Source organism: Urocitellus parryii, chromosome 8 (assembly GCF_045843805.1).
Source record: "Urocitellus parryii isolate mUroPar1 chromosome 8, mUroPar1.hap1, whole genome shotgun sequence".
In the NCBI taxonomy this organism is placed as follows: domain Eukaryota; kingdom Metazoa; phylum Chordata; class Mammalia; order Rodentia; family Sciuridae; genus Urocitellus; species Urocitellus parryii.
In genome coordinates this window covers 103,733,897-103,753,148 of record NC_135538.1, presented here as the reverse complement: position 1 = coordinate 103,753,148, position 19,252 = coordinate 103,733,897, and the positions used below count along the sequence as shown (strand labels likewise).

General features: G+C 36.3%; 1 protein-coding gene across 2 annotated transcripts in view; it reads right to left on the bottom strand.

Annotated features, from left to right (window-relative positions):
• Positions 1 to 19,252, bottom strand: part of Ptchd4 (patched domain containing 4) — a 175,256-nt gene that overhangs the window by 110,505 nt on the left and 45,499 nt on the right. For both annotated transcript variants that reach the window (XM_026394487.2, XM_026394488.2), the window contains exon 2: positions 9,044 to 9,524. In XM_026394487.2, coding sequence (XP_026250272.2) covers positions 9,044 to 9,524 — 481 coding nt within the window. The remainder of the gene's footprint in view (positions 1 to 9,043; positions 9,525 to 19,252) is intronic.

Here is a 19,252-nt window from a genome sequence, read left to right as displayed (position 1 = left end):
ATACTGTATTAATTTATATTATTAAATATCAGTTAGTTTATGAATAGAAACAATGACTGAAAATATTACTGGCCTGATCATATTCTTATTTAGGCCCAGTCAATGTGGCCAAATAAATAACCACACCTTCTTTGTATGAAATTCAAACTCACAGATCTATTCAGATTGAATTTCTGAGGGTGCATAATGATATCTATAAGCCAGGTCTTGAATATTAGAATTTGTTTTGGACTGAAGGAAGGCATTGCTCAATTACTAAAAGAGAATCCAACAACCAACACAGGTATTTGATTCATAAATAAGTCTCAAGGCTCCAGGAGGACAGGTTGGGATCAGTGCATAAGGATTTCTCAATTCTTAGGAGGCTGGCCGCTAGGACCCCCACCAAATAATAATAAGATAGGTTTCATTTTTCTCTTCCAATTTTATTTTTTGTTAGGTGACAGGGAATGAAATTACAGGTTTGATAAACAATTGAATCTAGGAAATAAAATCTCTAGTTTTAAAATTTTATCTGGAAGGGAGTTCATTTTTCTTCAGAAAAGCAATAGAATAAACTTTAATGCATTTTTCACCCTTCAAGTTTCCAAACTTTGAATGGCAGTATTTACGTTGATGCAGCACTGCGGAAAATCCCATTCTGTTTGTCAGTTGCAGTTGTCCTGCATCAAAAATAATTCTTTTGGAAATACTGAGTTGACAGCCAAGTCAATGTCAATTAATAAGGACTCTTTAAAGTTGCTTTGACAGACACGTATTTGAGGATAGCTTAGATGTCCAAGTTGGAGAAGAGGAGCTACTTGGCATATTAATAATTCCACCAAGTGCTGGATAAATTGATGTAACATTCATTTCACCATCTGCTTAATATTCAATCATGATTTACTATCTGACTCAAGAAGTAAAATGTAAGGACAACACATATTGAATGGCATGAGATATAGTTTGCAAATCTTTCCATCTAAAAAGTCTAAACTAACATATCAAGTCTAAACTACATATCTCATTGAGAAAAACAAGATCATCAAAATGAGTCTACATGCTTCTCATGCCAAACAAAATTTGTTATGTAACAGTATTGTTTCTCATTCCTAAACTCCATTCACCACTTGAGGAAGCTCGTTGGCAGTAAAGTATGCAAAAGACAGAATTGAATTGCATAGATAATGCAGAAGTTTAAGGAATCAGGGAATAATTTCTACTAGTATTGGGCAGTGATATACAACAAAAAGTACATACTAGTCAATGCAACCTCAAACTCTTGGCATAAAATTTAACTTCTTAATTTTCATGCCCAAATATCTTCCTTTCCCACCTCTTTCAAAAGGTTTATGAAAATAAGTAGTGAAATAATGTCTTAATTCATTAAAAGCTCTGACCCAGAAGACCCATGTCAGAGCTACAAAATAACAGAGGTTAATATATAAGGAAATTAAGACTAAACAATTGCGCATAGGAAATATTAAGATATACAAGCTAAAAACAACCAAAAATTAGAAGGTTCTTTCTCTAAAAATGCTTAACAATTACAAAAGCTATCAATAAGTGAATATTTGAAAAGTGCCTACTATGAGTACTTTAGACAATAGCAAAAATACCAAGTAGATCTAGTTCTGTCCTCCAAAGTGTCAAAAATCTAGATGGAATGACATGTAGCATAAGTATGATTAAAGAGAAAAGACTGAAGAGACAGGAAGGCAAAACCCATCAATTTCTTCATCATTTGGAAGAATAAGATGAAGGAGGCCCAGAGAGATGACCTCTAGTTGGTCAGAGGTAGGACCTGGACTAGACTCCAAGAATTCTGGCTTCAAGCCTCAAAGAATAGGAATATTTTCACAACATCGGGCAGCATGTCCCCAAAGAGATAATGGTTTGTCACTCAGATTAGCATGACTGCAATTTAACATGGCTGAGAAATAGCTCCAACTAAGCATTGTTGATGTCATAATAAAGTCTTCTTTCTCTTTCTAGCAGTGGGGTTATTTTGGGAAGGATTTTGATGCATTTAATGACCCTAAGTAAAACATGCCCTGTCCAACATCAACATACTGGGAAACATTTCTAATACCATAATGTAATCATTAAAAAAAAAAACACTGACTAATATCAAGACTTAGAGGGCTTACTATATACTAAACACTATGTTGGTTCATGCTTAGGGAAATAAAATTGTTTATGAAGTAAAGCCTTGTCTCTATGTCCCTGGCCTTATGACTGGTATGCAGTCTATTGAATATGGCTGTTTAGATGCTATGCATCTTCTGTGTCTAGGTGAGTTTTGTACCTTTGCCTTACTCCCTTGCAACACGGGTTCTTGGAGCCCTAGGCCACTATATAAGAGGTCTGACTTCTCTGAGACCATCATGCTGGAGAGGTCATATTAAATACTCTCTTCCACAATACCAGCTGAGATTTTCCTTCAGTGATCCCAGACTTGGTACCAGTCACATGAGCAAAGAAGCAGTGGCTCTATCCTCAGCTGTTCCAGTGCTTGGACATTCAAGTCACTTTCAGTCATTAGAGTTATCTCAGTGGAGGCTCCAGACACTGTAGAGGCAAGAGGAACTGACACTACCTTGCTTTTTTTCCAGTTGGAGGCTGACACACAGACTCCATAGCATTAGAAAATGGTTGTTTGCACTATTGACTTTTGTGATGTTTGTTATACACCAGAAATAATTAGAACAGGCTCTAGCCTAAAATAATTCTCTGATCTCACAAAGAACTTTAATATTTGACCTTAGTGGTTTTTCACAATGATGATGAAGAGGAATAATACTGTCATTTCCTTTATTGTTTGGTTTAGTTTATGTGGAAGAGGTAGTTGAAGCTCATAAAACAATCCATTTCTCTCTTAAATTTGCTACATTCCCTTTCTGTTGATTTATGGCTATGATGCTACTTCTGACCAGTGAAATGTTTTGGGAAGTAACTGTATGACTTATGACACAAGGCAGTTAACAAGCAGATGCTGCCTTCTCTAGTCTCTTTTCTGTGTACATGACTGGGAGACTAAACTCTGAGGCAGCAGAATTGCAAGATGGAGGCATCCTAGATCCCCGAGTCTCTGTGGGAAGAGAGCTATCAAAAGGGCTTCCTGATCCACACTAAACTGAAATCTGATCAAGAAATTCATCTTTGTTGTGTTATGTTAATTAGACTTAGGGCATTATTTGTTACCACAACATAGTCTAGCTGAATCTGAAGAGTGTGCTTTTCATGATCTATTATTATAGTCATTCATTCACCTATATTGTAAATTCATATTTAATTTTTTTTCTGATTATATTCAAGTCAGTGCTTATTCAACGGCTCTACCCAGCTACAGGAAACCTTGTTCACTGATTTTTTAAAATGTGAGTCCTTAGTACATCTTAGTTATCCTAAATTTTCTTCTTTAATTTCATCTCCAATTTTCCAAGTGACTCTTTCACACTTCTTCATTTTCCAAAAACCAACACCTCCTTCCCCAAATTTATTCTCAGCTGTTGACTTTCTTCATATTTTACTGACAAAATTGAAGCCACAGAAGAGAATTTACCACATACTTCCACCTCTTCAAGCCCTGATCTGTCAACATATGTCCATATATTTTGCCTTTTATTTTCATAGAGTAGATGACTTATATATGCCTTACACAGAATCAAAGACTCCACTCATCTCTAAATGTTGTCCCCTTTCTTTCACTCAATGACATTGCTTCTGTAATCTTCTCCTCTTTCTACTTTATTACAAAGGTTTTCTATCCTGTATATTTCCTTCAGCATGCAAGAATTATTAATTTCCATTTAGTGCAATCTTATTTCAAGTATCTTCATTCACTATCTTTAGTTCCTCTCCTACAATCTTTATTGAAATTCTCCCTTTAAATCACATTTTTCCCTGACCATTTGCCTAGCATCAAAGTCACCACTGACCTTCACATTGCTAAGTCAGATGGACACTTCTCAGTTCTCATTGGACAAATTTTCTTATCAGCTTTTGCAACAATTGATATCTTTCATGAAACACGTTCTCTACTTTGCTGCTGGGACATTATCTCATTGCCTGATTCTTCTTAGTGTTATCTCCTAAATCATCCTCATCTTCCCAACCTCCAAGCATTAGAATGCTCCAGGGCTCAAATCTCAGACTTCTAATTTCTTATTATCCTTATCAGATTGCATGGCTTTCAATATTAGCTATATTATGATGAATCTGAAATTTATAGCTCCTGTTCCAACTGACAGATTTTACTTCTCAACACGGTCTATATACTATCTTACACAGGTAACTCCACATTTCTCGACTGGGATGCCTGAGAGGTAGCCTACTAGAATAAATGGCAACTGCATTCCCTTAGTTATTCAGTTCTCAAAGTTTGGGATTACCCTTGATTCCTCTTCTCTTACATGCCATATCTAGTCCTTCAGTAAATCCCGTCAATTCTATTTTTAAATATATATTCTGAGTCTAATCCTTTTTTACTATTTTCACTGCTCCCATGCTATTTTATGCCACTATTATATCCCTAGCAGATTTTGCAAAATCTTCCTAAATAGTCACCCTATAAAACATCCCTTCCCTCTTGCAGGCTAATTTGCATAATGTAGCCAAAGATGCCTTTGAAATATATGTCAGATCATACCCTTCTGTCTCAAAATGCTTCAGAAACCTTACCCAGATTAAACTCTGAAGTACTATGTTCCCAATGCCCCACATGATCTGGCCCAAAACTGCTTCCATCCCCTTCCCCTAATACTCAGACAACTGCCCACTTTGTTCCAGCCACACTCCTTTTCCAGTCCTTCCTCAACTTCACCAAGCAAGATCCTCTCTTAGAGTCTTTTCAAGTATAGTTTCTCTTCGCCAGAGACACTCTTTTCTCAGATTTCTGCATGAATCTTTCTTTCACTTCATTTAGCTCTCCTGCTTCAGTTTTATATTTTAGAAAGGCCTTTCCTCCCCAGCAACCTGCATTCTTTGTGCCTTATCCTGCTTTGTTTATATACTTCAATCACTTATTAACAATACAGTCTAGCTTATATTTCTTTATTTTATTGTATAATTCTTACCTCTGTAGGCTTAAGACATAAAATCCATGAGGATCAGAACCTGATTAGTTTTGCTCAATGTCTTCTACCACAAAACCCAAATGCCTTGAACATAGTAGGTGCCAAATAAATATGTAAATGAATTAATAAGTAAATGAAGGCGGGATTCAGTTTGAGACATGTGAAGGCCTGTATCTAGAGACTTTGGGATCACCTGTAAAAGCCAAGTCACCTCTGTGCACCAAGTGGTGTCAAGTGGACTGAGGTGAGATTCCAGTGTGTAGCACAAACTCGGAATGGAGAAAAGGAATTACAGTAAGCCAAGGCTAGTGATGCCCTGGCAACCATCCACAGAAGACCAGCAAAGTACAGCATGAGCCAGCCTGGCGTCTGTGTGAGATACAAGCTCACAGTGCTCCTTCCAGAAAGAGGAAACAATCCACAAAAAGTAAATGAGGTGAAACCAATTTAAAAAGACTGACAATAAGTTATAAATTAGGTGACTGGCATTCTGATGGGCCCATGCTTAGACAGAAAAAGGACATTAGGGTTGGGCTCAGTGAAGTCATGTTAAGTATATTCAAACATTTATTCTAATTTTGAATTAGTCTCTGAATACTTTTATAGAGAGATTATATGTACTGATAAATGCCTTCTTTTCTCAATCCAAATCTGGAACATAAAATTTGGAGAAATATAAGTTTACTTATGGAAGTAAGAAGACAAATTATAAAAAATTGGCACTGACTTTAAAATGTAAAATATTTAGGTACAGGATATATGCTTCTGACATGACACTGGGCATATCAGCTGGACAAATGACAGGTGGGCTGATGAGTATAGAGAAATAGGTGATGAGTGCAGAGAAATAGGTGGTCGAAGATAAGTCAACTGTGCTAGTGAGTTTGAAGAACAAATACACTAAGTAACATACCTAGCATTTGGGATGAGTTTTGATAAGAGTGAATGGTTTGAATATTACTGGCACATATTGGAACACATATTCACGACCTCAAAGAAATCCTTATAGGAAGATAGGAATAAAATAGAGGTAAGAAAAATAGTTGGACCTTCCTTCCCCTACTGACTTTCAATTATGCAGTTTTGACACCATGTAAACTATAATGCACCAAAGGACTGGTTTCAACGACTATTTGTCTTTCTAATTCCCATTATCAGATTGCATGACTTTAAATATTAACTATATTATGATGAATCTTAAATTTATACACTCTGTTCTAACTGACGGTTTTACTTCTGAACACAGTCTATGTACTGTTTTGTACCAGCAGATATCTATTTGGTAAACTCAATTTATTTGTGTTTAACATCACATTCTACCTCACGACCTTTACAGCAATGTGTTTTCTTGGTCTTATAGCCTATGTGTCTGAGGCTTTGTATGCAGGTCTGTGTGATGTTTTCCTATGCTAAAGTATCTCTTCCTTTTTCTCAGAAAGGCAACAAAGGAGACTAGAGGTTTGAGGAGAGTACATACCATAAAAGTTTTTATAAAGAAAAAATCAAATTCTGACTTCAGTAAAATAATAAAATGATATTGTAGGATCCTCAAAATTTAAAACTGAATAGTTCAAATTTTCCATTTTATATAAAAGACTTGAGGAAAAAGACCATAAATAACCACCTAATATAGCACACAAAGTTATTAGAAAAACTGGGAGGAAAACCCACACCTTTTTACCCTGTGGAGCATTCCTTTCATTTCACCAATTCTCAGTCCTGACATCTTTACTAGCTACAAAGATTTTATATACAAAACAAAATTCCCCTTGATCAAGCAAAAATCTTAAATATATGCTTATAGGTCTTTCATTGCTATATTTTTAGAACACAGCAGAAATTTTCTTTTCAGAATTGCAGGAATCACACACACACACACACACACACACACACACACACACACGGCTTCCTAAGGTGTGAACCTACACAAGCCAGGTTGATTTATGATTTTAAAGATTAGTTGGAGGCTGGGGATATAGCTCAAGTAGTAGTACACTCACCTAGCATGTATGAGGCTCTGGGTTTGATCTTCAACACCACATAAAAATAAAATAAAGATATTATGTTCACCTAAAGCTAGAAAATAAATATTTAAAAAAAGATTTGCAAAGTGTGTTATGGGATCTGGACTTGCCCCTCAGCATGACTTTCAGTGTTCTTGTTGTTTTTTTTAAGGAATAAAATTACCACTTTAACTTGGTAGAGCCAACATTACAATTCAGTATAAGTACAGGTAGCTTTTCTTCTTATTTTTACAGAATATGTGATTGTATCTTTACTTGAAAAGTCTTTCCATTACTCAACTAGTTTGCCACCTGTTTTAGAAAAAGCTTTAGTAGGCTCTAAGGTATTTAATTTGTCAACCTTAAGTGGTCCATGTTCAGTCTGAACCACACTGCATGATTCTTATAGATCTTAGATTATTATTTCAAGTCATGAGACTAAGTTAAAAAATGCACAAGTATAAATGGTTCAAACCTACCTAGATTCATCTTTATACCTAGCAACAAAAATTTCTCATATAGTTCTTTGAAAAAAAGAAACACTTTATTAATAGGATGAATATGTATCTACAAGTGATACACAAAATCCAGGAAGACTCAATTTCTTGAAGCTGTGGGCTGCTTCCCACTCATGACTGAATTTACCACCACTCAACCTATCAAGTTAACTACTAAAACATTTTAGTACTGGTTAAGTGTTGAATATGTGTCATTAACTTTAATTATATTCTATTACATTTTAAAAAACAAGTATGTGAAGACATAATAATTATTATTCTCATTTTATACAAGAAGAAACTGAAGCTTATGGAGATGGATCAACTTAATAGGGACATAATAATATTGAGTTCCCAGATAAAAGAGTTTGACTTCAACAGCTACAATAGAAATCCTCTTTGTGGTGTTATTCACAAAAATGTTTGCTAAGATGAAAAAAAAAAGGGGGGTGCCTGGTCATTTAAGATCCCTCTGACAACACACTTGCATCTTTTCCATTTAATCATCGAAAACTAATTTACAACTGATGTTAAGCTGGGGACTCAAAAGCAATTTATTTTGTATCTGAACACTCTTGCTCATGTCGGTTCACCACCTTGAGGCACACAGTAAATTGTTACATGCAGGGACTTACACTACTCCTAGCAAAACCCTCGGCAGCCATACATGTCACCCATCTCTTCTCATTTCTAGTATGGCACATTGGTCTTGGCTCTGATTCCTCACTCATTTTTATTGCCAGACTTTATTTTCTTTTATACAAGGACACACATGCATACAACACCCACACATGTACACTTGGGAGATCATTTACATATGGTTGGGAAGAAGGTATAAGAATGACTGAGGGTACTTTTTAATTATTTTCACCAGAGATTAAAAGACTATATGATTTTTTCCTATTAAAAAGTCTCTCTTTAGAATGGCAAAGGCCAAAACTTTCACTTTATAGAGAGGATAGGTCTAAGTTTTCACTCTATATAGAGGTGGGGGATGGGAATACATTCTCTGCAAAAAAAAAAAAAATTGAAATTGATGAAAACTTACTTAAGTGTTTTGAGTTTAGGACCTATCAGTGGTTCTCAGAATTTTCCTCTCATGGTCGTTGTTCTTCACTAGCATTAACTTTAGGATGCCCATGATAAGATCCACAAAATTTTGTTTGAAGTAGATCTTGGATCTCCTTAACTCAGTTTCCTGTTATACCTGACCTATTATCTTTGAAAGAACTGAGTAGAGAATTCCAATGCTGCAAACTTAAAAACATTTGACAGCATTAAATTAGATGGGAAGATGGTTTTATCATTCTGGTATTTCCTGAAAGGCCCAAGAAGGTGAAACAGACACAACCCCAAGTAAGATTTCACACAGTCACACAGACACACTGATGCAAAATGAAAACAGATTTCCACCTGAGAATTCAAGAAATGTACTACCTTGCCCCAAACCGGTAAGAATCCGATTACCACAAGGATGGATAGTTACCCATGGCGAAGAACGGGATTCCCAGCAAGGTGGAGTTGTACTTTCCATCCGTGATGAAGAAGATCCCTGCTGCAGTGATGATGGAGATGCACACTGTGAGCACCCCCAGGAGGCCCAGGAAAGGCTTACTGCGCAAGCAGTCCTTCATGGAGCTGGAGAGGGTGGCTGTGGTCAGGATCAGCACGAGGCTCACTAGGACCTTACTTCTGGCCAGGATGCTGGTCTTATGAAAGTCTCTCCAGAGGCTAAAGGATGCTAAAGAGTGCAGTTGGAGGTCTTGGTGCTCCTCCTGAAGCTTCCTCATAAGCTTACAGAACTCATTCTCCCACTTCTCCCCTATGAGGTCTTGGGTGGCAGAGCCATAGGTCTGGAGGTAGTAGGTGATTTGAATGGCTCTGGCTGACTTGACCCGCTGGTCCTTGCTGTTTGGCACTTCCACTACCCCGCCCAGTTGGTGTCCAATAAAACTGTTCCTCCCATCCTTGAAAAGAAAATGGGAGACTTAAGTTACCAGAAGGATGCACATTCCAAGGGACAGTTTCTTACTCTAAGTGAAGGAGCACAAGGAAGGCAAAGAGAGGTGCTAATTGTGGAACTGATGTGGGTGGAGAGGCAAGTCCAGATCATATATTCAACCTTTTTTGGAGCTATGTGGGATACCATGCATGATGATCAGAATTAGAAAAGATGCAAAGAGTACTACAAAGCTACACAAGACTCATCACATGCATAGGGAAATGTACATAAATATTCTTATTTTGATTTCCCCAAATACCCTTATTCTAAATATTTCCTTCCATAACAATGTTATAACTCCTTAATGGAGGATCAACTTTATTATTCAGTTTTAATCAGGCATTGCATGAGTTAAAAACATTTAAAAAATTGAATTATCTTTTCTATAACTAGAACCTTCTAAGGTTCTATACATATACCTACACCAACATACACATACAAACATACCCACTCACACACATGAATACCTTGTTTCTCTATAATCTGGCAATACAATTTCATAGTTCAGAACAATACAAAAATATTCTTTCTCACAACTAATTTAATGATGTCGATGGGTTTCCTAAATATGTTCACTCATTATCATCTTCCCTCCAAACACCTTCCTTAGATGCAGATTGATCTTTCCCTCTAGATGATTAGTGGACAAAACCCCCAAATGAAACTGATAAGATTTTCAGGAATGGTTGCCAAAAGTAATATGAATTTCAGTTCGACATGGTGTAGTATAGGCAAACTCATGAGTAAGAGTTTGGTAGGAGAAGCAATCATTCTTCCTGAGTGGACATGGAGTCCCTTAAACAGGTTCCAAACAGAAATTCTCATTCCATGTGCCTCATCACTCAGGAAGAAACTCCTGACAGCCATTACCAAGTTTTAGACCACCTAGGAATTTTATTTTTGCCACAATTGTCATGTGCTTCAATGGCAATGGTTGTCAGAATGTAGAATCCGGTGGCAGAAAGCAAGTTGAAAGACAGCTTTAAAAATATGCTGCAGGAATTGAGTGAGAACAGGAACTAAGGTGAACTTATGTCACAAGTAGACTGTGTGTGAATTGAATCAGGCAAGATGCTCATCTCATGGGGATATAAAAGGGTAAAGTCAGGACAGTAAAGAGTTCTTTCTACAGAGGACAGTGGTAAGGCAAAAAAATACAGTAATGTCATAAGCATGGATGTCTTTACAGAACTGTGGGGCATCTTGTACACATATGAAATAATTATTGGGGGCTTGTTTAATCCAGACATCTATGTCTGAGGCACTTATTTGTATTTGTATTTTTAACATGCACTAAAGCAACTTTAATATTTGAGAGTCTGTTGCAAACACCAAAAGTTTAAGAAGTTTACAGAGAGTACAAATGCTGGTAGTAGGATCATGAAGAATTCTAAGAGATAAGTTCCATAGTTACTCCATAGACCCATTTTAAATAATCACATTAAATAATTAAAATCATCTCATTAGTTCAAATTGACCAATTCCAAATGAAAATGTATTTCTAGTAAGTAAATTTGATTTAAAGATTTTTTTTTTTTTTCCTGCTGGGTATGGCATTTTTTTCCTGCACTTTCATGGCATTTTTGTAATTTCCCCTTTTCTTCTCTTTAAAAAAAAAAAAAATCAAATCGAAAGTTTGGCTGAAGGTTCCCAAAGTTCTCTCTTGATTAATTAAATCTTTTGGAGTGTTCCAGTGATCTCTCAGCAGAAAGATGGGCAAACTTTGAAGGAGGCAGGAGCTTTCCCCCAGAATCGAGAGATTGTATAATCATTTGTACTTGTTCAGTAGATCCAAATTGTTCCTCAATTAGGCTTGATTATTTTTGGTTTAAGCTTGGTATAATTTTTGGTTCTGCCCTTCTGTTTCTGTGAAATCCCTTCTTTGGTGCAGACTTGTGCTTCCTAGGGAAAGTATTTTAAAAAGCATTTTGTAAGTATTTACTTAAGAATGTGCAGCTTTATCTGTCTTTACTCATTTCTGTCATCACAAAGGTTTCTCAGGGAACTTTAGCAGCAGCATGGAGATTATTTCTCCCTTAGGCCCCATTTGGAGACTACAGTGGATCAAAGAGGGTGCTGGTAATGTGTCTGGGAAAAGTCAAAGTTTTAAAGAAGACAAATATAGATTTTTAAATAACAGAACTTTGTTGAGTTTGGCTAGCTGCTAACCTTCCTTTTGAAGTTGCTGAAGTTCCATTTTTTTTTTTTTTTTACAAAAATAGTTTATCAAAGGTATGCTTCCATCCTATCTTTGTTCATTAGACTTAAATAAATGTAACAGAATGAATTTCCCTCTCATATTCAGATCTACTTTATGTATGTTCCTGAGCAAATTAAATAAATTTCTTTGGGTATTCTGGAATCTAAAGGCTCCACTGAAGAGTTACAACATATATATATACATTTTAAGACACTATTTATATGGAAATCTACTATTTCATAAATGTGGCAGAAGAGTTTCTCTTTTCATGCTAATTCTTAGAAGCTTCTAAGTAGGAGAAACAAAGAACAAATGCAACAAATATTGTAATTACATTTGGGGCAGAACTTCTGGACTCTAAGCCATCCAGTAGGATTAGTGGAGAGAATGAATGATTAGGATCCATATGACTCAATTTGCAGCAAACAGCTCACACTAATTGCACATTAAACCCATAGCTAGTTAATTTCCTTCTAAATTTCAGTTTTCTAATCTATAATAGAAGCATCTCATTTAGATGGGTAAATTATTCCCATCTAAAATGATCTTACACATTTCCTCATGTAACTATGAGGTAAAGTTGACATGATGTTGAAGTAAATTTGCAACTCCATTTCTAAGAAAATATGACCTATATAGATATTTTGAAGAGATTTGAGTGTCAGGAATTGGTATTATAATTAATAGAGGCATGAGTTGCTTATTTTCACATCTTGCAAGATCTTATCTTTTTAAACAAAGAAGAGCTGCTTTGTTTAAAAAATGAGCAAGCCTGGAGACTTAGAGAAGGAAAATCTGTTGGTCAAGGTGATGAACCATGGGTTTCAAACCAGATCTTCTCTTCCAAGTCTAATCCTTTCTAGAATCCACTTCAGCTCCTGCTTCTCATCAATACTCTTTGTGATTAAAACTTATATTACTCATAGATTCCTCTTTTCCAACACGTTTCTCTCCAACTAAAGCAATTACCTACCATTTAACACATACATTTTCAACTTCTTCCTCCCAGAGGAACTTACTTCTTACACAAGCTCCAAGATTCCTTTAAGTGCAGAAATCACCTTTATGTTCCAATGAAGAGAAACCTTAAAATAAAAATATGACCAGATGGCAACATACTGTTTTCAATGCATCCCTATTTCAGTACATTGCTGAACTGGACTGATGTCAATAACATGAGATGAATTTAGGGCCCTAGTTCATATCCATGTCCAATTCTGCTCTTCTTCAATCTGTTCTCCAAAGTATAGCCAGAGTCTACTTTAAACAGGATCGCATCATTTCCATGCCCCAAACTTTCCACTAGCTACCACTTGCTCTAAGAAAATAGGACCCTCTACCTGGCCTGCAGGGCCCAGCAATGGCCCATGGCTGGAGGAAACGTCTGTCTTTGTCTCCTATCCCTCTCTTCTCCTCTTCTAGCCTCTCTTCCTACTCCTTAAATGCAAGTTAATTTCCACCTTACTTTACATTTGCTGTCCTCTCTGCCTGAAATATTTTCTTACATTGGTCTTATAGTCAAGACTACTTGCTGCCACAGAGGTCCTAGCTTTGAAGAAACTATGTGAATTACACATTCTCAAGTGGGCACCTCCTTTCCTGCACTCATTCTATTATATAGCCCTATTTTTTTTATATTCCTGATAATTATTCCAATCTAAAATGATCTTATACAATTACTAAATTGTTCCTTTTTTTGTCTCCTCTGTGAGAAGATACACTTATTGAAAGTCAGCATTTTTCCTGTTTTTCTCACTAATAACTTCCCTATCCCTAGAACAAGGCTGTTCTAGAACATTCATTCCCTAACCTTTTTTTTTTTTTTTTTTAACTGAGTGAATTCACCTTAAGGTGTAAATTACTAATCATAGGTTTTTTTTTTTTTTTTTTTTAAAGACTGTTTGACTAAGGTCAGGAAATAAAGAGACACTTTTCTCCCTTTTTCTATCTTCTTAGTCTGAATAATATTTCTTCAAAATATGTTCCTGTTCCATTTTCACTGTGAATTAAACAAGTGTGGTAAACTAGTCAACAGACAGGGGAACTGGGGAAAAGTTAGGGAAAAGGATTTGCATGCACCATCCTCTGAAGTCAAAGGATGGCATCAGACACCCAAGAAATGGAAGAGGGTGGTTGGAGACGGAAGTAGGACTCCTTTAGTTTTCCTTCAGTAAGGGCAGCAGAAAGCTCATTAAGGTGCTGGGATTAATTGTCCTTCAGTGAGAAATGACTGGTAGGTTGTAGGCAGAGGAATGACTTGATTTCCTTTTTTTGTAATGCTTACTTTCATTGTGCTGTGGGAAAGGACTTAGGCAGTAGAGAGGACCCTGAAGGAAAAGAGCAGTTAGAAAGCTCCTGCAGTATTTTAGTTTCTTAATGCAGCATAAGAAAATGTCAGTGGAGGCAGTGTCTGGCAGGTAAATTGTTCCAAGGTGAATCAATAAAAGTACAGGTCATGATGCTATCTCATGGACATGAAGCATCTCAACACATTCTCTCTCCAGCAATATAATATAGAAAAAAAAATTCTTGGATCCTTTGGCTTTTATTTAGATTAAGGTTACTACTTTGTCGCTTTTAAAATCACCCCTACCCAAACCACATTCTCCAGCAAAAAGAAAATTAAACTCTTAGAGATAAACTCAACGAATAAATTCTTAAAGAATGAAGACTTTAATGCCATAGGCAGTTGTGCAGAGAAAAAAATTACTTGATGATGCTTGGAACTGATAAGGGAGCAAGTGTAAAATTTGCTCAATATATGTGCTAGGTTGACATTCAGATACTTTCTGTGACTGTGAAATAATTTGGCAGCACAGTTCCTGTCCAAGGCAATTGTAATTCAGATTTCATTGATTTTTGATGAGGCAGACATGGCGAGAATATTGGAAACTTTTAGATGGTCAGTTCTCTTTTATTGCTAAAAAGAAAATCTTTCTGTGTGATAAATGGTGACATATTTCAAAGAATGATAAAGCTTTGTTTATTTGAAAAATATTTTTCCTTAGAATTATTCCTAGCTTATATTTCTTTGTTTCATTCCCCAATGTCAAGTGTATACACAAACTAGGAGTAAATGAAACCACTGGTTATCTTGATTTTCTTTTCCAGCATTTCATATTTAGTAGAAATAAGCAAATAATAAAAAAGCACATTCCTACAAGGAATTTATTTTAAAAAATAATCAAAAGTCATTTTCAAAATGAGGACTTCAAAGTATTAAAATGCCCCAAATAAAGAATAAATTAAATCTCTTTTGTCACAGTGCTAAGCTAGGAAAATGCAGTAGTGTGTTTCAGATATTTTTCAAAGAGGAAGGTTAAAAAACAAGGTTTCTGTGCTGCTGAAATAAAATAAAACTTTAGCCAAATAGAATATGAAATAAGTTAAACAAAGCACTCTGGCATATCAATGAACTGAGGCTTGGCTGGAAATTTTTAACACACGTGGCAGACATGGTTCCAAGATTCTGGAACTTTATTTGCATTATTTTCAGCAAGTCTTCCAGTCACTCTATGAGGAAGTGCAAAACTGGAGGCGCTACAAGTCACCAATGAGGGCCTGGGAGCTCGAGAGACCATGCAAGAAGAGTAAGTTCAGGTAGCTATGAAATAGCATCATCATTTGATCTCTGTTTCTGGCTCCAAGACTCATGTTCTTAACACAACAGCACATATATTTGGATAATTTATGAATATACTTGAATGAGAGGAGATAAAATATACTGGTTATGTACACAGATTCAGGAAGTCAATTGACTTGTCGAGTCCCAGCCACGACACCAGTAAGCCGTGCGGGTGTCTTAAGCTCCCTACACATCAGGCTTATTACTGTTAAAACAAGAATCAGAAGGCATTTTAAGGACCAAATGTATTAATGTATATGTAAAGTATTTAAATAGTACTCAGGAAGGATCAGGTATTATTCTCATTAATATAAATCACAAATGAAATATTTAAATAATACAGTTTATTCATTTAGCCATCTAAGATTATTCCATATCTCCCAGCAAATGTCTATAATGTAATGGAAAAAACACAGGGCACAGGACCAAGTCACCTGGTTTTAAGAGGACAAGCTGCTTGACTTCTCTGAATGCCAATTCCCTCCTTTCCAAAGTATAAGGTTTGGCTCCTATTATCTCTAAAGGTCTGATTTGCTCTTCAATTAATGATTCACTGGCAGTAAAGTTATCAGACACCACAAAGTATGCTAGAGAAACCTGTGTTAGACAGGGTAGGGGGTAGAAATAAGAAGGAAGAGGAAACGCAAGATGACCTATGTTCGTTTCTATAGAAACAAGAAGCTTTTTTATCTTTTTTCTAAATCTGGTCCCAGTTGCTTTTTCTCTTTCTTCGGGTAATCTCCAGAGAAAATTCTTCTCAAATGGAAAAAAATATAAGGACTTTGCTCCAATTTATTGAGATAAAAATCATCTCTCATTAGCCCAGATTTTTATATTTTAAAATTTTTTCTATCTTCAGATCTCTGTTATTCTTTTTACTGCATTGATTTGCGTAGTACATAACAGCATAAATACATCAAATTTCTTCTTTTTTTCCCCAAAATCTTTATACAAATTTACTAACAATGTGTAGACGTAGAGTTAAACATCTGCATTAAAAATGAGCCATATAAAAACTACCTTTTCTGTTTTTCTGGAAATCCTATTAGCAATCCTATCTATCCCTAAAATCTTTATAAAAACCCTATTACTATTCTTAAGTACATCTTTCACAAAGGGATCATGGTCATTACTTGAGGCCAAGTAGTTCCTATCAAAAAACACTTAGCTCTATTGCTGACCCGCAATTATGGAGGTTGGCCATCACCCACATGGGAGCATTTGAGGTAAAGTCCCTAGGTATAGTGACCCCCTTTAGTGGAGATCATTTCTTCTGAACTAAGAAACTCTATTTTAAAAAGCCTCAGGTTACAACCACAGGCCACATAAGAAATGTGACACCTGTGCCTTTAGCCCCTCTAAGTGAAAAATAGATCAGTCTGACAACCCAGGGAGACAGACCTCCCAGAAGAGCTCACCACACCCTGCTTGCAGTGGTGAAGTTGGGGAAGTTGGGAAAAGCTCAGGCCCTGCAGATGTCTACAGGAGGCACCAGTGTCGCGAGCACCTGAGTGTACCCAGGATACCAAGTGGAACCTGGCAAGAAGGGCAGAATCATCCATTGTTCAAAAAATATTCAGAGCACACACTCTATTCCTGATGCTTCTTCTGAGGAGAGACTGATGAACAGCTACAGTTAACTTCAAAGAGCTCTGGGAGACGAGGTGGGGAGAGTAGATTGGCATTATAACACATACACATATATAGGTACTGGTGAACATATGCTGTTAAGGGAACGCCAGAAAGGAATCATCTAACCTAGGAGACACTAAGAGGGCTTTCCAAGCTGGTGGCCTCTTATCTGACACCTGAAGCAATAGTAGTCATTATTCAAATAAGGATGAAGGATTTGATTGCTGCAGATGAATAGTCTTACAGGCAAAGAAAGCATGAATGAGCCCCAGAAAGGACAGTAGGTATGTTGTGCTCCCGGGACTTGGAATGACTGGGGTGTACAATGTGGAGGCTGAGCTCATGCAGAGATTGGGACTGGTGATGAATACAGAGATGTGTTTATTCAAAAGCTCTTTTTGACTAAATTGTAAAAATTAACTACTGGTGTGCCTTGGGATGGAAGTGGGCACTAGAAAGGGTATGTGTGTGTGTGTGTGTGTGTGTGTGTGTGTGTGTTTATATATATATATATATATATATATATATATATATATATATATTCATATACCAATTATCTAACATTGTATAAATTAAAGATATATATATTTTTCAGATCTTATGGAATGTATACTATTCTGAAAATAAGTTTTCCCCACAGCCAAGCTTCTTCCAGAGAATTACCTTTCTGGAGTGCTGAAGGCATCTTGGAGAAAAATTTACTTCTCAGAGGTGTGAGAGTCATTGGAAGTGTTATACTAATTCTAATGATTCCCATCACTCCAATAAATTAAAACAAATAATATGTGTATGGAGGATCTGGGAAGGTAGATTGCTAGTTTTGGTGCATAAACAACATAAAGACAAATGAAGGGAAGATAAAGTCTCCTCCTTGGAAGAATTTATGCTGTTTTTGTAGAAATAAAGCACATAAATATGATGGGAAGAGGATAAAGCATCAAGGAACATGGCAGTACAGAAGCCTGCTAAAAAATCAAGATAAGTACTAGGGCAAAATTACATACAGCATGATCCCAACCATGTAAAAATAAATACATACATATAAACATTCAAAATAAATGCATTTGGTGTAGGTTTACAGGCCATTCCTATGTTTTGGTTAGATTGTTTTATATTATCTTGAAAAACTTTCCTTGACTCAACAGAATTAATAAAAGTACACGTGTTAGTGGAAGTGAACTAAAGGTGAATTGAAGGGGTGGGATAAGTTATGTATGACATCTAGTCAAATTTCCCTTAGTCAGTGGAGAAGGAAGGAGGACCCAGGACTTCTTTAATACCTGACTCAATTCTAGGCAATCTGCTTTATAGATAGAGTTGGGACAGTTCATCCTTCCTCCTGAAAGACTTCAATTTTGCCCTTTGAGATATAACGAATGAAGCATTTTACTTAAAGTTACAGGTTAGTAACTGCTAACAGATTCCTGGTTGCTAAAGACAGGGTCAAGTGCTAACACTCAGTTCCTGAGCTGATCCGAATTTGCACTTGGCTAACTGATGTTTTCTCTTCGAAGAAAAGATTACGGGGGCATTTTCATTCAAAGGAACCTATTTTGATAATTAATACATGTTGCTATTTGCCATTTTTAGTATCTGTTTTATGGTCTCAACTAGCCATTCAAGTTCATTGAAGATAGGGAAGGAAGATGGTACCTTTTTCAAGCTAAAGGAAACAAATATGGGACATACATCTCAAGGAAATGTATTGGAACAGATATCCTGAAAGAAGGTGAAATCAATAGTACAGCTTTCATTTGCAGTTGTGGGTGAGGTTGACTGTGTCTTAATTCCTTGATAAAATAAGCAAGTTACCACTGTATCTCTAGAAGATGATTCAGATCTTATTCCTTCGTCATCTTATATGAACCCGTACCTCTCTTCCTTGGATCATCTCTTTTTCCTCTCTCCTCTCTCCCACCTCCCTTTCTCCTTATTTCTTTCTCTTTCTCTCTCTCTGACCCTTTCTCCCTGTGTTCTTCCTTTTCACCCTTCCATCTATGTCCTTTATTTGAAAGACAAAACTACCTTAAAGCCACAGTAAGGAATAATCACACTAAAGGATAATTATTGAACTATATCACGGAAATGCTAGATAAAGAATACAACACTTGCTTAAGTTCTTTTTATCTTTACTAAATTAACTTTTCTTTGTAATCCCCAAAAGGACCGACAAGCTTTGAAAATATCGTTTGTGATATACATCCTAATGAGATCCACACAATTGTTCTTTACTATG